This window comes from Stenella coeruleoalba (assembly GCF_951394435.1).
Source record: "Stenella coeruleoalba genome assembly, chromosome: 19".
Classification (NCBI taxonomy): domain Eukaryota; kingdom Metazoa; phylum Chordata; class Mammalia; order Artiodactyla; family Delphinidae; genus Stenella; species Stenella coeruleoalba.
In genome coordinates this window covers 9,507,358-9,523,496 of record NC_137165.1, presented here as the reverse complement: position 1 = coordinate 9,523,496, position 16,139 = coordinate 9,507,358, and the positions used below count along the sequence as shown (strand labels likewise).

The 16,139-nt window shown below is 56.7% G+C and overlaps 2 protein-coding genes across 7 annotated transcripts; both read left to right on the top strand.

Annotated features, from left to right (window-relative positions):
• The first annotated feature begins 66 nt into the window (after nucleotides 1–66).
• Nucleotides 67–4,646, top strand: LOC307176941 (uncharacterized protein). 4 transcript variants are annotated; one of them, XR_013824956.1, is made up of 9 exons: nucleotides 67–1,255; nucleotides 1,610–1,717; nucleotides 1,829–1,900; nucleotides 2,182–2,270; nucleotides 2,365–2,616; nucleotides 2,968–3,168; nucleotides 3,263–3,375; nucleotides 3,652–3,804; nucleotides 3,945–4,646. XR_013824956.1 is itself a non-coding variant. In XM_079903520.1 (9 exons), the coding sequence occupies exons 1-9, from the start codon at nucleotides 732–734 to the stop codon at nucleotides 4,001–4,003; spliced, it is 1,557 nt and encodes a 518-aa protein (XP_079759646.1). In that variant the 5' UTR covers nucleotides 67–731; the 3' UTR covers nucleotides 4,004–4,646. The 4 variants fall into 4 exon arrangements, 3 of the variants coding, with proteins under 3 accessions (XP_079759646.1, XP_079759645.1, XP_079759647.1); XM_079903520.1 differs by having other exon boundaries at nucleotides 3,007–3,168; nucleotides 3,263–3,400; XM_079903519.1 differs by having other exon boundaries at nucleotides 3,263–3,400.
• Nucleotides 3,993–15,691, top strand: ACAP1 (ArfGAP with coiled-coil, ankyrin repeat and PH domains 1). 3 transcript variants are annotated; one of them, XM_079905082.1, is made up of 23 exons: nucleotides 3,993–4,053; nucleotides 4,721–4,843; nucleotides 5,395–5,452; nucleotides 8,136–8,255; nucleotides 8,429–8,482; nucleotides 8,567–8,625; nucleotides 8,866–9,001; nucleotides 9,197–9,241; nucleotides 9,347–9,442; nucleotides 9,555–9,629; nucleotides 9,721–9,830; nucleotides 11,060–11,111; nucleotides 11,208–11,308; nucleotides 11,639–11,762; nucleotides 11,862–12,073; nucleotides 12,736–12,805; nucleotides 12,923–13,017; nucleotides 13,134–13,306; nucleotides 13,891–14,063; nucleotides 14,477–14,586; nucleotides 14,670–14,780; nucleotides 15,139–15,188; nucleotides 15,513–15,691. In XM_079905082.1, the coding sequence occupies exons 2-23, from the start codon at nucleotides 4,791–4,793 to the stop codon at nucleotides 15,611–15,613; spliced, it is 2,178 nt and encodes a 725-aa protein (XP_079761208.1). In that variant the 5' UTR covers nucleotides 3,993–4,053; nucleotides 4,721–4,790; the 3' UTR covers nucleotides 15,614–15,691. The 3 variants fall into 3 exon arrangements, with proteins under 3 accessions (XP_079761208.1, XP_079761207.1, XP_079761209.1); XM_079905081.1 differs by having other exon boundaries at nucleotides 8,866–9,049; XM_079905083.1 differs by lacking the exon at nucleotides 3,993–4,053 and having other exon boundaries at nucleotides 4,532–4,843; nucleotides 8,866–9,049.
• The last annotated feature ends 448 nt before the right edge of the window (nucleotides 15,692–16,139 follow it).

Sequence of the window (16,139 nt, the reverse complement as noted above, 5' to 3'; positions counted from 1 at the left end):
GCTGCACCGAAGACCCCGCCTTCGTCGAAGCAAGCAACACCTTGAAGTATTCGCTTTACGGCAAGGGGAGGGGGGAGCTTTCCTTCGCTCTGCTCGTTTCGAAGCGGTGTGAGCGAGCTCTGAGTTCCCAGAGCAGGGAACTGGTAGCTTTGTAAATGAAAATATCTGCCCTCCCTACCACTGAGACCGGTTATGTCTTTCTAGAGTGTCGCAGTCCCTCCACTTTGTATCACAACTCTCCGCAGAGGCAGAGCGGCCCGGCTTTGGGGGGAAAAAAAGCTCGCGGATGTTTCTAGTCAAGCCTATCTTGAGGTTTTAAAGCCACGAATAAAGAATGCAAAGGAACCCCGGCAGGAAGTTTCAAGCAACGGCGCTGATATTCCCCAAAGATTCCCCCAGAGCTGTCAACAAACCCCCAGCACAACTCACTCGACGCTCACGCTAAGCTTGGAGGACTGTGACGTCACAATTAGGCTTCACGCCCCACGGCCAGGACCCCTGACTACGATTGGATAATTCGGATGAGGGCAGCGATGGGGAGAAAGGCGGGAACAAATCCCAGAGACAAAGAAAAGTCTTAGGGTGGGACAGGAGAGGAGGGGCGAGCGGAGAGGCTCCCAGCCCGAGGTCCCTATACAGTTTTTCCGCCCCCCGCGGCTCCAGGGAGCAGTGGGGGAGGGGACCCAGGCCTAGCCCAAGCGTCCCCCGCCCGCCGCGGTGGGGGCGGGGCTATGTGGTGCAGGGAGCCGGGGCGGGGTAGCTTAGCGTGGCCCCTTAGTGGTGCCATGGAGAAGCAGGAATCTCTGGGGGCTACTAGCGGCCTCGACGGAGAATCTCCTGGAGGGCCAACCAGGGGAGTGCCCGGAGGCATCGGAGGAGTCGAGGCAGGCGCCGGGCTGCCCTGCGGAGTAGCCATGTTTTACGGTTCTGGGCCCCCCATATACTCCGGGGGAACCGTAATTGGCAGTCCTGGTTCTAGCCAGCCCTCCGGAGGGACAGCAGTCTTCGGTTCCGGCCTCAACCGGCATCCCGGGTCCGGTACACACTCTGGCGGGCTTAATCCCCCCTTCCCTGGAACCAGTGTATGCGGGACGTCCAACCTGGGGTCCGGGGGGCCTGGGGTGTACAACTCGGGATACATTCCGCACTCCGGATCAACTTGCATGCACCCCGACAAACCCTGTGAGGACCGGCCCCGGAGCATACTAAAAAACAGAAGCTCCACCGTGATGCACAAATCCCCCAGGGCGGAGAGGTAAGGAGCCCGGGAGGAAGGGATTCCAGACACTAGAGGAGGCGGAGTCAGGGGAGAAGGGGCGGAGTGCCAAGAACTAAAAGTGAGAGTAGGTGAGGGTAATTGGGTAGGAAATCTGAGGTTCCTAGCCTTTGAGAGAGTAGCAGGTACCGGATAAGAAGTCAGCATGTACCCTAACTACATCGTACGTGATTGTCATCAGGTGTGACCCCATCCCCAGCCTCCTACACCTCTGGAACTACAAGGGGGTGCAAGCAACAGTTTTTGAATGACTGTAAGAATGAGAGAGGGCTGTGAGGAGGAGGGCACTAGAAGGTTTCCTCCCCCTTTTCTGTGTCCTTCCCTCACCCGAAGGAAAAAGTGTCAGCGCTGGGATGAAATGAATATTCTGGCGACCTACCACCCTGCTGACAAGGACTATGGATTTATGAAGGTGGATGAGCCCCGCACTCCCAACCACAGGTGCTGAGCCCTCAGCCCTAGCCCTTCAGCCCAGACTCTCTTCCCTACTCAAAGGAGTGGGGGACTGCCTGCTATCCCCTTCTGAGGCACTGCTTTCTCCCTCCTGTGCAGGCTGCAGGACAGCGACGAAGACCTGCTCGCGGGGACCTCTCACACAATGACTCCTGAGGAGCTGGCAGAGAGGTGAGAGTCCGCCTGCCGATGCAGGGGACACGGGTTCGTGCCCCGGTTCGGGAGGATCCCACATGCTGCGGAGCGGCTGGGCCCGTGAGCCATGGCCGCTGAGCCTGCACGTCCGGAGCCTGTGCTCCGCAACGGGAGAGGCCACAACAGTGAGAGGCCCACGTACCACAAGAAACAAAAACAAAAACAAAGTGGGGGAGTCAGCCAGCTTGGCCCCATCTACCACCTGCTCCCATTGTTCTCTCCCTTCCGTGCCCCCAACTGGCTTCCCTCCCCTTCAGGTTTGCAACAATGGACAATTTCTGCCCCAAGGTCTTCCTGTACAGTGATAACAGAAGCTCAGGGTCTTCAGACAACTTTTCCAAGACACGTAAGATGTGGGGTGGGGATTGAGTGGAAAGTGGGTGGCGTGAGCCTTCAGCGAGAGCCTGGCAGGAAAGCCAAGCTCTGATGCTGGCCCACAGAATCCAGTGATTTTGAAAAGCGCCGCAAGGCACACTACAATGAAGGAAAGTTCCTCAAGCCTCCGAAAAAGCTGCCCTTGGATAATAACAAGAACAGCAGTGTGGGCAGTGTCAGTATGAGAAATGGCAGTCGAGGTGTGATGCTGGCCTCAGAGCCCAGGCCTGTGGAGAGAGGCGGGGCAAGAGGACTGACCAGAGGAGTCAAAGATGAGCTTGGCCTGGTGGCCAGGAACCACATTCTAGAAGTCAAAGGTTAGCTATGGTGGGGCCCCAGGGACCCAAGGTAATTGTAGTCCAGAACCTTCTCCACCATAGCCTGTCTTCCTCAGGGCCCTGCTGGCTGACAGGGAGGTCATGCTGGAAGGTGACCCCAGGGAAGACAGAGAGCAGCTGGAGTGGGGTCCTCATCAGGATAGCCCCCAAGGAAAGCTGGCTGGGGAGGAGGAACAGAAAGCCCAAGCGAACTGTGGCCGGTGGAAAAGTCACTGACATTTTTCTAAAAACGGGGGGTGGGGGGTGATAGAAGTGAGATGAGAACCTGGGGCTTGAGCTTCTCCCCGGGGCTTGGGGGTCACAGTGGAGCTGGTGGCCTGTATTCGCTAGGTGGCCACATGACTCAGATTGATTTGGATGACTCCTCAGCTTCCCCTGCCTTAAGAAATCAGTCCCCAGCTTCATCCACCACCGTCGTGTTGGAGAATGAAATTGATCTGCGACGCAAGGAGTATTATAGCAAACGAAGATATCTGAGGTGCTCTCCCCACCCTGAACTTGAGGAGGACACAGAAGATGAGCAGCAGACCAGTGAGAGCTGGGCTGGGTCAGCCTGGGAGCGGGGCGGTGGCCGAGAACCAACAGACTGATGGGTGCCCCAACCCTGATCCTGTGATGCTTCCAGGCTCCACAAGCTTGAATTGCGTGATTGAGAATCCCATAAGCACTGAGGTCCGTCTGCTGGACCATACTGGAAGCCCCTCGCAGGATTACAAGGCCACCGAGAGCTCCCTGAAGGTGACAATGATGTCATCGAAGCCTGGTGAGGGCACCAGGCCACTATCTCACCAGGCCTGGCTCTTGGCAAGCTCCCATCCCCCCAACCCCCATTCCCCTCAGGCCAGTAGGTCAGCAGCAGGTGATGAGAGAGGCCCTCAACATCATTGTGTGCAACGTGGATTGTATGGAGGGACCCAGGGAGGCGCAGAGGGATCGGGACCTCCTGCCAGCTTAGCACCACCGCTGCCCCTATGCCTCCTTCCTGATTCCTCTCTGCCACCTACCCTGCTCCAGGTACTGCCCCGTCCTCCAAAGACAGTGGGTCCCGAGCAATGTCTGGCTGGTGTCAGTGGCTGGTATCCAAGGGGCTGAACTGGCAAAGCACCGAAGGCTCAGAGAGGGAACCTGGAAGCCACCCAAACTCCTCAAACCAAAACCAGCACAGATGTGAGCCTGAGCAGGGGCAAGGGGCTGGCCAGGGAGGGAGAGGGGCTGAGTGGGTAGGTTCTAGGGAGTCAGGGGGTCACATGGGCCAGATCTTTTGCCTGCTGCAAGAAAGCCACTAACCCAGTCCCTCCTCTCTCCAGATGAAACCCTGCAGCTCCAGTGGACTCAGGAGGAGGAAACCAGACGATGGAAACTGTAGCCAGCTGGGGATGGGGTGGGGGCCAACCTGTCCCCGCCTTCACACCCTTGGTAGGGGTAGACAATAAAGAGAAGAAAAGCAGGAGTCTGGGTATTGGGGGTCCAGGCTGGGCCTGAGCTGTCATTGAGGAGTGGGGGGCAGAAAGGGAAGTTCACACACAGGAAACCACAGGCAAGCAGAGCAGAGAAGAAAGCTTGGAGTGGTCTGGGGGACTGGACTCAACAGGCCCCCAGGAGTCCAAGAAGACCCCACTGCAGCCGTCTGACAATGATTGGTGTGATTCAGTCAGCCACACACCAGTATCACCTTTAATTCTTACACACCCTGGACGTAGGAATTATCATGCCCATCTTTCAGATGAGGAAACTGAGGAATCAGAGAGCTTTGCCCAGGGTCACGTAATCAGGATTTGAACCTGTATGTCTCAGGCCCCCACAACTCAACCACTGAAGGAGACTGAAGCAGAGACCAGGGTCCCGGTAGGAAGGTGACTGCAGATAGGCTCTGAGGGCGGGGCTGTGGCTTCTCTGATCTCAGGGCCTTTCTCCACCGCCCAGGCCCCGCCTCTACCCCTCCCAGCGTTGCCTGGAAGTGTGGGGTGAGAGCTCCTCTTAGGACACCCCTTCCACTTAGGGAAAGAATCGCGCCCCCCAGGGTCTACCCAGGAGAGGATCCTCTCCTTCTTCCTCATCAGCACTCCACCTCCCCCCGGGGCAGGGAGTACCGACACCTGCATCCCCACCCTCCAGGCCCCAGGGCCCACTGGCCCCGGAGCAGTCAAGCTGAGATGACGGTCAAGCTAGATTTTGAGGAGTGCCTTAAGGACTCACCCCGCTTCCGGTAAGTGTGCACAGGTCTCCAGGGGCGGGGGAGGGGGGCAGGCAGAGGCAGGGAGGTCCAATACCCCCTAATACACACGCACACCTTCCCCAAGTCGGAGGATGTCTTTCCAGGGAGTAAGTCTCAAAGGGACAAGATCCAGCTTATGGGCCAAAGCAGTACCTCTGCTATCAAATCTCGTGCTCTGATGCTCGCCACCCACTGCATGTGTGAAGGGGGCCCCTCCAGCCTCTCTCACTCCCAGAGCTGGCATTCCCTCCTCCCTCTCTCTGGACCCCTGCCCCTCCCCCAGCACCTGCACTGGGCGGTTAGCAACTTCCTGCCCTCGCCACATCCACCCTCTTTCTACCCTTCCTGCTCTGGCCTGGGCTGTAGTAGCTCCCACAGTGTGCAGAGTGAGCGAGTCAGAGAGGGTGGGTGGGCAGTTCTTAACCCATCAGCCTTTTCCGTCTGTACCCTTCACCCCCTAACCCCGACCCCCAACCCTGCTGAGGTGAACAGACCAGATGGACCCAAGCTCTGTTCCTGTGACCCCATCCCTCCTTTCCCAGAGCCTCTATCGAGCTGGTGGAAGCCGAAGTGTCGGAATTGGAGACCCGGCTGGAAAAGGTGATCCTGACGTGGAGAGAGGTGACCCGGGGTGGGATTAAGATGAGAGGGGTGAGGCCAGGGAGAAAACTAGAGACCAAGAATGAGTTCCGGGGATTACTGAATGCTAACCAGGTGGGGTAGATCTTTGGGGCTACAGAGGAGCCAAAAAGTGGTTCTGTGCCCTGAAGGGGCTCAGAGTCTTGGAAAACAAGAGCACCTGTGGGCTTACTTGGTCGGTTCTTGAGACCTGCATTATGCGAGCCGTGGGCGCCTCAGGGAGAAGCAGGCTGTTTCTGCCCTCAGGGGGCTCGCAGACTAGCCATGGAAAACAAACCAGTAAAACACCTGAACACACACAGTAAGGCCTTCCTAGATATTCTTTATAAAAACTGCACACTCCCACCTCCCTTATTTGGCTTTTTTTTTCTTTACAGCCTTTATCTCAATCTGACACCTTTTATGTTTACTCGCGGTATTAGTTTTCTATTATTGTGTAACAAGTTATTACAAACTCGGTGACTTAAAACAACGCACAGGTGTTATCATAGGTTTTGTGGGTCAGGAGTCGAGCACAGCTTGACTGCTCCGCTCAGGGTCTCACAGGCCGCAGCCGAGGTGTTGACAGAGGCTGTAGCCTCATCCGTAGCTGAGGGTTTTCTTCTGAGCTCATGTGATTGTTGGCAGAATTCAGGTCCTTGCTGTTGCCAGATGGAGGCGCTCATCTCCTAGAGGCCACCCACAGTTCCCTGCCACCGGGCCCTGTCCGTAGGCGGTTTACTTCATAGCAGCCTGCTTCTTCAGTGCCAGCAGCAGTCTCCCTTGCAAGTGCTGGCAAGATGGCATCAGTTTACGTCAGAATGTGACCACAGCAGTGAATCTGTCCCCTTTGTCATTTGGGGGTGTCATCCCATCGCCCTTGCCATATCGTATTCTACTGATTAGAAGCAAATCACAGGTCTCACTCACCCACACTCAGGGGGTGAGGATTATGCAAGGGTGGGATCATCAGGGGTCACCTTAGCCTGTGTCTGTCAGGCTTGCCAATTTTTTTTCTTGTCTACTCTTCCCCACTGGAATGGAAGTGTCATGAGGAACTTTTCCATTTTGTTTTTGCTCAATCCCCAGTGCCTATACCATGTCCTGAAAGTTAGCAGGTGACCAAATAATATATACATTTTTTAATTGACGTGTAGTTGATTTACAGTGTTGTGTTAGTTTCTGCTGTACAACAAAGTGATTCAGTTTACCTATGAATATATACATATATTTTTAAGTTAAACTTTGTATTTTTAGTTAATTGCAGAGTCACAAGAAGTTGCAAAAATAGTACAGAGAGATCCCACGTACCTATCTCCCAACTTCCCCCAATGACAGCATCTTCCATAACTGTAGTATACTCCCCATACCAGGAAATTGCTGTTGGCATGATACAACGAACTGTCTAAAGACTTTACTTGGGTTTTACCTGTTTTGCATATACTCTTAAAAAAAAATCTTTGTGTATAATTCAATGGCACTTTATCACACGTATGGATCTGCCGATGCAGGGGACACGGGTTCGTGCCCTGGTCCGGGAAGATCCCACATGCCACGGAGTGGCTGGGCCCGTGAGCCATGGCTGCTGAGCCTGCGCATCCGGAGCCTGTGCTCTGCAATGGGAGAGGCCACGGCAGTGAGAGGCCCGTGTACTGCAAAAAAAAAAAAAAAAAAAAAAACAACTCATATCACCACAAAGGAACTCTTTTGTGCCATTCTTTGTAATGATAACCCCCCTCCCCAGCCCCTTCCTCATCCATGACGACCACTCATCTGTTTTCTATCTCTAGGCTTCTGTCCTTTCTAGATTGTTATCTAGGTAGAATCATATAGTATGTGACCGTTCAAGATTGGCCTGGCCTTTTTGTTCCTCTCAGAATAATGTCTCTGAAGTTTATTCAAGTTGTGGCATATCAGTAGTGATCAGCAGTTCATTAATAGTTCACAGATGAATAGCTCATTCCTTTTGCCTTGCTGCCCCATGCTATTGTATGGATGTACCAGTGTGTCACTAATTCAATCTTATGAAAGTTCCTTATTCAGGTATTTGGGAAGGAAGGTGAGGTGGTTAAGGAAAAGGCTGGACACCTTGCTCTCCCAGAGATCCTCCTCTGGCCAGTCACTTGTCCCTTTGTTTATCAAGCCTCCTTGTTTGTAATTAGGGCCAGACAGAATGGGCCCTAGGAGCACCATCTTTGCCCTGACCCTTGGGCCTAGCTGACGGATTAATATTTATGAGGGAATGTTTACTAAGCACAGAATGGACAACTGTAGACAGTAAATACTGTAGAATTTAATACCAACCAGATAGAACATTCATCCTGGGTGTCAGATAGAGCGTGAGGATGGCATTTCTGGGGAACTCTGGATCCAAGCAGACGGAGCAGGGCAGGAGAGACGTTTTGGAGGTGAAGCTGACACTGGCTTCGGTGACAGGCTGGGAGGAATTTTGTTCCAGGCATGGAGTAGTGGGAGCAAAGAAACAGAGATGAGAAAGCACCACGTGTGTGTTAGAAACTGGTCTGGGCCACAGAGGAGTGTAGATGAGGAGGGGCAGGGAGGGGCACAGCCCTGGGAAAGGGGAGAGGAAGTAGGACAGGAGCGGGGGTAGCACTGGGTATTGGTGGCGCGTGGCACAACTCCCCGTTGCTCTGTTGCTTCCTAGCTCCTCAAGCTGGGTAATGGCCTCCTGGAAAGTGGGCGCCACTACCTTGCCGCCAGCCGGGCCTTCATTGTTGGCATTTGTGACCTGGCCCACCTGGGTCCACCAGAGCCCATGATGGCGGTATGTGGAGGGTCCAAACCAGGCTGGGGTGGGGTCTGGGATGTGGAGAGATCCTGTGGAAGGGGAGGGTTGGTCTGGGGTCTGCGGGTGCCAGGCCAGAGCAAGCTGGGTCTAGGGATGGGAGGGCCCTACCGCCCATGCCTGATACTTTCTCTGTGCCTCTTCTTGCCTAGGAGTGTCTGGACAAATTCACTCAGAGCCTGAGCCACAAGCTGGACAGCCATGCAGTAAGTGGGGGTAGGTAGGGCTGGTGAGGGGAGCAAGGGCGTCTGTGGTCCTGACCGCCACCTGCCAATTTCTGCTTCCCTCAGGAGCTTCTAGATGCCACCCAGCACACACTGCAGCAGCAAATCCAAACTCTGGTCAAGGAGTGAGTTAGGAGGGAAACCAGTCCTCCAGCCCTCTTCCCATTGCCGCAGGGGCCTCCCTGAATGAAGGAGTTGTGAGATTGGGGGCTTCTGGTGCCTTATTGTTAGCCCCCATCCCAAGGATCCCCTTGGAGTTCTGACCGTCCATAGGCTAGCTGCAAGGCTATGAGCGAATCTCAAGGACTTCTCTGCTGGGGGCAGGAGGGTGTATCGGTGATTTTCTGTTATCCCCACACCCCCAGAGGTCTCCGGGGCTTCCGAGAGGCTCGCCGGGATTTCTGGCGGGGGGCTGAGAGCCTGGAGGCTGCTCTGACCCACAACGCAGAGGTCCCCAGGCGCCGGGCCCAGGAGGCAGAAGAGGCCGGAGCTGCTCTGAAGGTTGCTCGAGCTGGGTACCGGGGACGGGCCCTGGATTATGCCCTGCAGGTGCCTGCCCCAACCTGCCTTCTTGGGGTGCCAGGACCCCAGTCACCTCGAGGCTGGAGAGTCACTGGTGTGCAGTGGGGGGTTGGGGGGTGGGTGGGTCATGCGTCTGTGTTTTCAAGGCTGATCTGAGGTCTTTTGGGTTCTCAGATCAATGTGATTGAGGACAAGAGGAAGTTTGACATCATGGAGTTTGTGAGTTGCCGTGGGCGCGAGGGCAGGGAGGGGAGGAGCCTGCTGATGGGAGCAGGAGGGAGAGGAAAAGAGAGGGGTCTGCCCCCTACCCACCTTGTCCCCCAGGTGCTGCGTCTGGTGGAGGCCCAGGCCACCCATTTCCAGCAGGGCCACGAGGAGCTGAGCCGGCTGGCCCAGTATCGCAAGGAGCTGGGTGGCCAGGTAGAGACCCAGGGCGCAGGCAGGTGGAAGAGGGAGGGTAGGGGCTCTGAGATGATTCTCCTGGCCTTGTTTTGGGAGGCTGGGCCATCTGAGATGCCCCTCCTGTGCTCAGTTACACCGGCTGGTCTTGAATTCGGCTCGAGAGAAGAGGGACATGGAGCAAAGACACGTGCTGCTGAAACAGAAGGTGAGGGCTGGGCTGCGGGCAGGAAGCAGATGGGCCTGGGGCCTTGGTCTCTGCACACTTCAGTTGCCCTTTGACCCTTTTGTGCCCCCAGGAGCTGGGTAGGGAAGAGCCAGAGCCAAGCCTAAAGGAGGGGCCTGGTGGCCTGGTCATGGAAGGGCACCTCTTCAAACGGGCCAGCAATGCATTTAAAACCTGGAGCAGGTGAGGAGCAGACACCCCAATCGGCCAAACCCATCAGGTTAAATTTTTTTGAGTGTGCTAACTACAGCCAGGAAAAACAGACAAACCCCCTGCCTTCAGAGAGTTTACATTCCGTCAGCAAAGACAGACAAGAACGTAATAATTAAGTAAATTATCTCTTAGAAGGTAAGAGTACCATAGGTGAAAAATAATAAAGCAAGCAATGTGGAGAGCTGGGGAGGAGTTGCAATTTTAAATAGGGTGGGCAGGGAGTTCCCTGGTGGCCTAGTGGTTAGGATTCCGGGCGCTTGCTGCCGTGGCCCAGGTTCAGTCGCTGGGCAGGGAACTGAGAATCCCGCAAGCTCTGTGGCCAAAAAATAATAATAATGATAAAAATAAATAAATAGGGTGGTCAGCAAAGGCCTCATGAAAAGATGACTTCTGAGTGAAGACGGGAAGGATACCTGGGAGAAAATGTTCTAGGCAGAAGGAGGAGCAAGCACCAAGGCCCTGAGGAACCTGGAAGGTTTGAGGAACAGAGAGGAGGCCCAGGGTGTGGACAGAGGGAGGGAAGAGGAAGTGGTAGGAGATGCAGGTGGAGCTAATGAGGACGTGAATCACGACAGGGCCTTGTTGGCTCTACTCTGAGGGAAGTGGGGAGCCATCGCAGGGTGCGGAGCAGGGTGGTGATCTGCTCTGACTCGACCCCTTCCCCTTCCAGGGCCACTGCCAGCCCATATGGGATCTTTGCGCAAATTAGAAGAGAGAGCCCCTTCTCCAAGCTACTTTTTTTTTTTAATTTTAATTTTAAATTAAAAATTTGGGGGGGCCACACTTCATGGCTTGCAGAATCTTGGTTCCCTGACTGGGGATCAAACCCGGGTCCTCGGCAGTGAAAGTGCAGAGTCCTAACCACTGGACTGCCAGGGAATTCTCTCCAAGATACTTCTACTTGCCAAACATTGTAGCAATAGATTTATTAGACAATGCATTTTACTGCCATCTGCTGGAAAGTTGTCTTCATAAATGTTATCAAATCTGGGGTACTCGGGATGTGAATAGCACCCCTTAGATGTCCCTGGCTGCACCTCTGTCACCCTCCTCTGGAACATCTCATGGGATGGGCAGCCCGGTCTCTCTCCTCTCAGCAAGATCCTTACGGGACTAAGAGCACAGCCTCTCTCCTGTCTGTGTCCCGAGCCGCATTCCAATGCCGCCCATGTCATTAACCCTACTTCTGCCTCTTCCAGACGCTGGTTTACTATTCAGAGCAACCAACTGGTTTATCAGAAGAAGCACAAGGTGAGTAGGCCCAGGTCCTGGGTGCCCGGGCCCAGGAGGACTCAGCCCTGCTGTGGCTGCCTGGACGCCTGCCCCCCGATCTCCTTTCCCTGTCAGGACCCTGTGACTGTGGTGGTGGATGACCTTCGTCTCTGCACAGTGAAGCTCTGTCCTGACTCAGAAAGGCGGTTCTGCTTTGAGGTGGTGTCCCCCAGCAAGTGAGTGCAGTGCCCAGGGGTGACACCCGTATATCTCAATTTTACCAACTGGAAAGGCAGGGCCAATCACAAAGGCACCTCTGGAGCAGGATCTTGGAGTCCCCTGATGCAGCCCCAGGCATTAGCCCTTTGGTGGCTCAATTGAGGGGCAGGCTAGGGGAGGGTCTAGGGTGAAGGGGGATATCTGGAAGGATATGACCAACTAGTGCAGAGGTATTTCAATATGAGTGGTACCAGCTGAATACTAGCTGAATGTCAGCCTGCCTGTCCTGCCACTCGGCTCCCCAGGCCTCAGACCCCTCCCTGCCCTCCGGCTGCCCCCCTGCCCAGGTCCTGCCTCCTGCAGGCTGACTCAGAGCGCCTCCTGCAGCTGTGGGTCAGTGCTGTGCAGAGCAGCATCGCTACGGCCTTCAGCCAGGCTCGCCTTGATGACAGCCCCCGGGGTCCAGGCCAGGTACCTTAACATGGGGGTGCAGGGCCAGACTGCCCAGGGAGATGGGACATCGCTTCCCCTAGACCTCAGAGCCACTCTTTCTTCCCCTGTCTCCCCCAGGGCTCAGGACACCTGGCCATGGGCTCCGCCGCCACCCTGGGCTCTGGCGGGATGAGCAGGGGAAGGGATTCTGGTGGAGTCGGGCATGTGGCAGCCCAGGTGCAGAGCGTGGACGGCAACGCCCAGTGCTGTGACTGCCGGGAGCCGGCCCCTGAGTGGGCCAGCATCAACCTGGGCGTCACCCTCTGCATTCAGTGCTCCGGCATTCACAGGTCACTCCCCAAGGTCCCAAGCGCGGGCCCCTGCTCTTTCTGGCAGCAGTGGAGTGGGATGGAGGCAAGCTGGAGCCCAGCACAGGGGCTCCTCCCTCCCTTCCCGCCCTGCCTGGGCTTCCTCTCAGATTCTGTCTGTCGCTGGGCACAGGCCTGGGCCAATCCTATGGGGCACAGGGTGGACCCAGGTGGGCCCAGCCCCTCAGTGTCCTGGTCTGGCCTGGGTAGGGGGACACCCAGGGGGGTTGAGTGGCTTGACTGGATGAGGTGCGGGGTCAGGGCTGCTGAGGGCCGGGGAGCTGACGAAAAGCAGAGAGAGGTGTCAGATGTCGTGAGGCCTTAGCAAGTCTATGCGTCCCATCATTGGGGTGGAAGCGGGGAGGGGGAATGGCGTGGAAAGAGTTGTCCCGGCCAGAGTGCGTGGAGAGAGGGGAGGTGGCTGGAGAGGATGAGAAGAAGAGAGAAGAAGGAATGGTGAACAGGCGGGATCCTGCCAGATACAGGTCAAGGCTGCACGGCCCTGGCTGCCCTGCTGCCTCCTGGCCCAGTGCCTCTGCACGGGACCCCCATGCTGGACCTTGCCCCCAAGTCTTTCCAGGAGCAGCAGCACCTCCCCCGGCTGCTTCCCCCACAGAGGGCCTGACCTCCCCTCTGCCCTCCAGGAGCCTTGGAGTTCATTTCTCCAAAGTCCGGTCCCTGACCCTTGACTCATGGGAGCCGGAACTCGTGAAGGTGACTTGGGGTGCTGTGAGAGTGTGGGGTGCGGTGAGGGCAGGGCTGCAGAGCCCTGAGGGCTCAGACACTCACCTGCACCCTACCCGTCTGTCTCTGCCTCTGGGCCGCCTGAAGCTCATGTGTGAGCTGGGGAATGTCGTCATGAATCAGATCTATGAGGCCCGTGTGGAGGCCATGGCCGTGAAGAAGCCAGGGCCCAGCTGCTCCCGGTGAGGCTGGGGTGGAGGGACTGGGGCTGCCCTCCTTATGGGCAGGGAGGGAGGAGAGCCTGGGATGGGAGGAGGGAAGACTGTCGCCTTCTTCTCCCACAACCCTCCCCCACCAGGCAAGAGAAGGAGGCCTGGATTCACGCCAAATACGTGGAGAAGAAGTTCCTGACCAAGCTTCCCGAGGTTCGTGGGCGAAGAGGTGGCCGGGGGCCCCCGAGGGGGCAGCCTCCTGTGCCCCCAAAGCCGGGCACCATCAGGCCCCAGCCTGGGAGCTTCAGACCCAAGCCAGGTATAGGGTTGGCTGGGCATTTGTTGAGCGCCTGCCGTGTGCTCAGCATGGTGCCAAGCCCGGTGGGGAGGCACAGAGTCTGGGGCCCACGTCTTCCCCTTGAGCCTGTTATGGGGGGCCACAGCCCACTGGCACTGGTTTTTCGAGGCAAGAGTTTCGGGGATTACGGTGAAAGATGGGAAGGACCGTGGGGCTGGGAGGAAGCCAGGAGGGCTATGTGAGGGTGTCACCAGCATGAGAAAAGTCAGGAGAATGAGTTAGGGTTTCCAGAGGCCTGTGGAGGAGGGTGTGAGTTTGGCTGGAACCGAGGGAGCCAAGAGAGCTGAGGCTGACCGTCACCATGTCAGCTCACCCCTGACATCCCAGCCAGTCAGGGTGGTTGGACAGGAAGAGGTGAACACTGCCATCTATCCCATACGCCCTAGGGGACCTACCCACACCCACTCACACCCACCATCACCTCCCACCACAATCCCCAGTCTTGAAGGCCTCCCCACAGTTGAGAAGTGAACTATCCCATTACAGCATCGGGGGACTGTGCTGAGGGTTTTCTTCCCAGATTCACAGCTGGTTCCCCCTAACAGAGCCACCCTCTGAGGACCTGGGCAGCCTGCACCCTGGGGCCCTGCTCTTTCGAGCTGCTGGGCATCCTCCATCCCTTCCCACCATGGCTGATGCCCTCGCCCATGGAGCCGATGTCAACTGGGTCCACGGGGGTCAGGAGAATGCCACACCGCTGATCCAGGCCACAGCTGCTGTGAGAGTCTTGCCGACCTCCCCACCCCACCCCACCCTTAGGCTCCTCCTCTCCTCCCCTACTCCGGACTTTGGTCCCAGCTCTTAGCCTCTCCCACCTCCTAGGGAGTGATAACCAATAGAGCCTGGTTGCTAAGAGTGTGAGATTTGGAGGCAGACAAACTTGGGTTTGAACCCAGACCCTCACCACTTACAATTATGAACCTTCGTGTACCTCAGTTTCCTCATCTGTAAAATAGGGATAACATACCTCATTAGGTTGTACTATGGATTTAATGTATGAATACATGTAAAGAGCTGGAGCAGAGCCTGCCATCCCATACCCACCCTCGGAACTGACCCCACTCTAAAATATCTTTAAATTTGCCTCAAAAGATGCCACCCTTTATCCCCATTCTCTACTTCTCCACGCAGAATTCTCTTCTGGCCTGTGAGTTCCTCCTCCAGAACGGGGCAAACGTGAACCAAGTGGACAGCCACGGCCGAGGCCCGCTCCACCACGCAACCATTCTTGGCCACACGGGGTAGGGGCGGCAGGGATAATGACCTTGAGGAGGAAGGCTCCAGACAGGGTGAGGGGCCGGCTGAACTTGGCTGTCCTGTCCAGGCTGGCCTGCCTATTCCTGAAACGGGGGGCCGATCTGGGAGCCCGAGACTCTGAAGGCAGAGACCCCCTGACCATCGCCGTGGAAACAGCCAACGCTGACATCGTCACTCTGTGAGGATGCCTGAAGAGGCGGGGCTAGCGCTTGCACTATCCACTTGGGCGGGGCTAACACCGAGACCCCTGCGTGCTAGGCGGGGCCTGGGGAGGGGAGGGGCCAGCTCCAGGACCAGACGTTGAAAGGATGCTCCAAGTGTTGACTGAGGCTTGGAGTAGGAAGGGGGGAGGGCAGGGTCCGAGGAAGGTGAGTTTATTCTGAGAGAGGCATCATTCATTAACATTGTTGTCTGGCGTCTTTAAAGCACTAGACCCTGGGGAAACAGGTGAATGAAACAGCCCAGCTCAAAGGATGGGAGTTGGGGCGGGGGGAGTGAGGAGAATGTCATTCATTCCTTAATTCCCTCCCCTTCAGGCTGCGATTGGCAAAGATGAGGGAGGTCGATGCGGCCCAGGGCCAGGCTGGTAAAGTACCCCCCACCCCCCTCTTTCCCCACACAACATTGTAACTCTGGGCTTCTGGCCGCTGGTGACCCGTCCCCAACCCCCTGTGCCCAGCTTCATTGATTAATTACATCATTTATTCAACAAATATGTATTGGGCCCATCCTACGCACCGGGTCCTTGAAACAGAGCAAAGAATAGGCGAGGGCGCCGCCCTGACGGTGCAGATGTCCCTTCCACCCACGCTGGAAGCGCGTGCTCTTACCAGGCCGGGCTGTCCCTATTGTACTCTTCCGTGCTAGGGCCCAGCCACCCGGCATCCCAGCCCTTCCTCCCTCCCCTCAGGAGACGAGACGTATCTCGATATCTTCCGCGACTTCTCCCTCATGGCGTCCGACAACCCGGAGAAGCTGAGCCGGCGTAGCCATGACCTACACACGCTTTGATCCCAGGCCTTCGAGGGCCCGCACCCCCCATCCCTGCCCTTCCCACCGCCCTCCCCTTTCTATTAAAGCCTTTGTGCTTTGCTCTTCAAAGTTCATTTATTGAGCATCCCCGTCGGGCGGGTGAGGTGTAGGACACTGAGGCTTCTGGGGTGCAGGAGCGATTGGGAGTTTGCGAACTGGAGTCACTCGAGGGGCGACTCCCGGGGAGTGAACTGGGAGCTTCGGCCTCGGCCCGAGTGCCGGGCGGCTCTGAGGCGGGGCTGGCGGGCTCAGGAGACGTGGTCAGACCCGTCAGGCCCGGCAGAGGCCGCTTGCGTGGGCTGGGTCCAGCCTTCTCTGGGGGGGATGGGGGGTGCTGGCATAGGACCGGGATGGAGAGGCTGGCTCGGGCCACCCCAGCCCGGAAGCATCCCTGGAATGCGGCAACTCAGCACCCGCCCCCTCGGGAATTCCCTGCGGGAGCGACTAAAAAGGAACTAATCCAAAACCCCCGACGGCTGGGCCTCAGTTTTTTTAGCTACCGGAT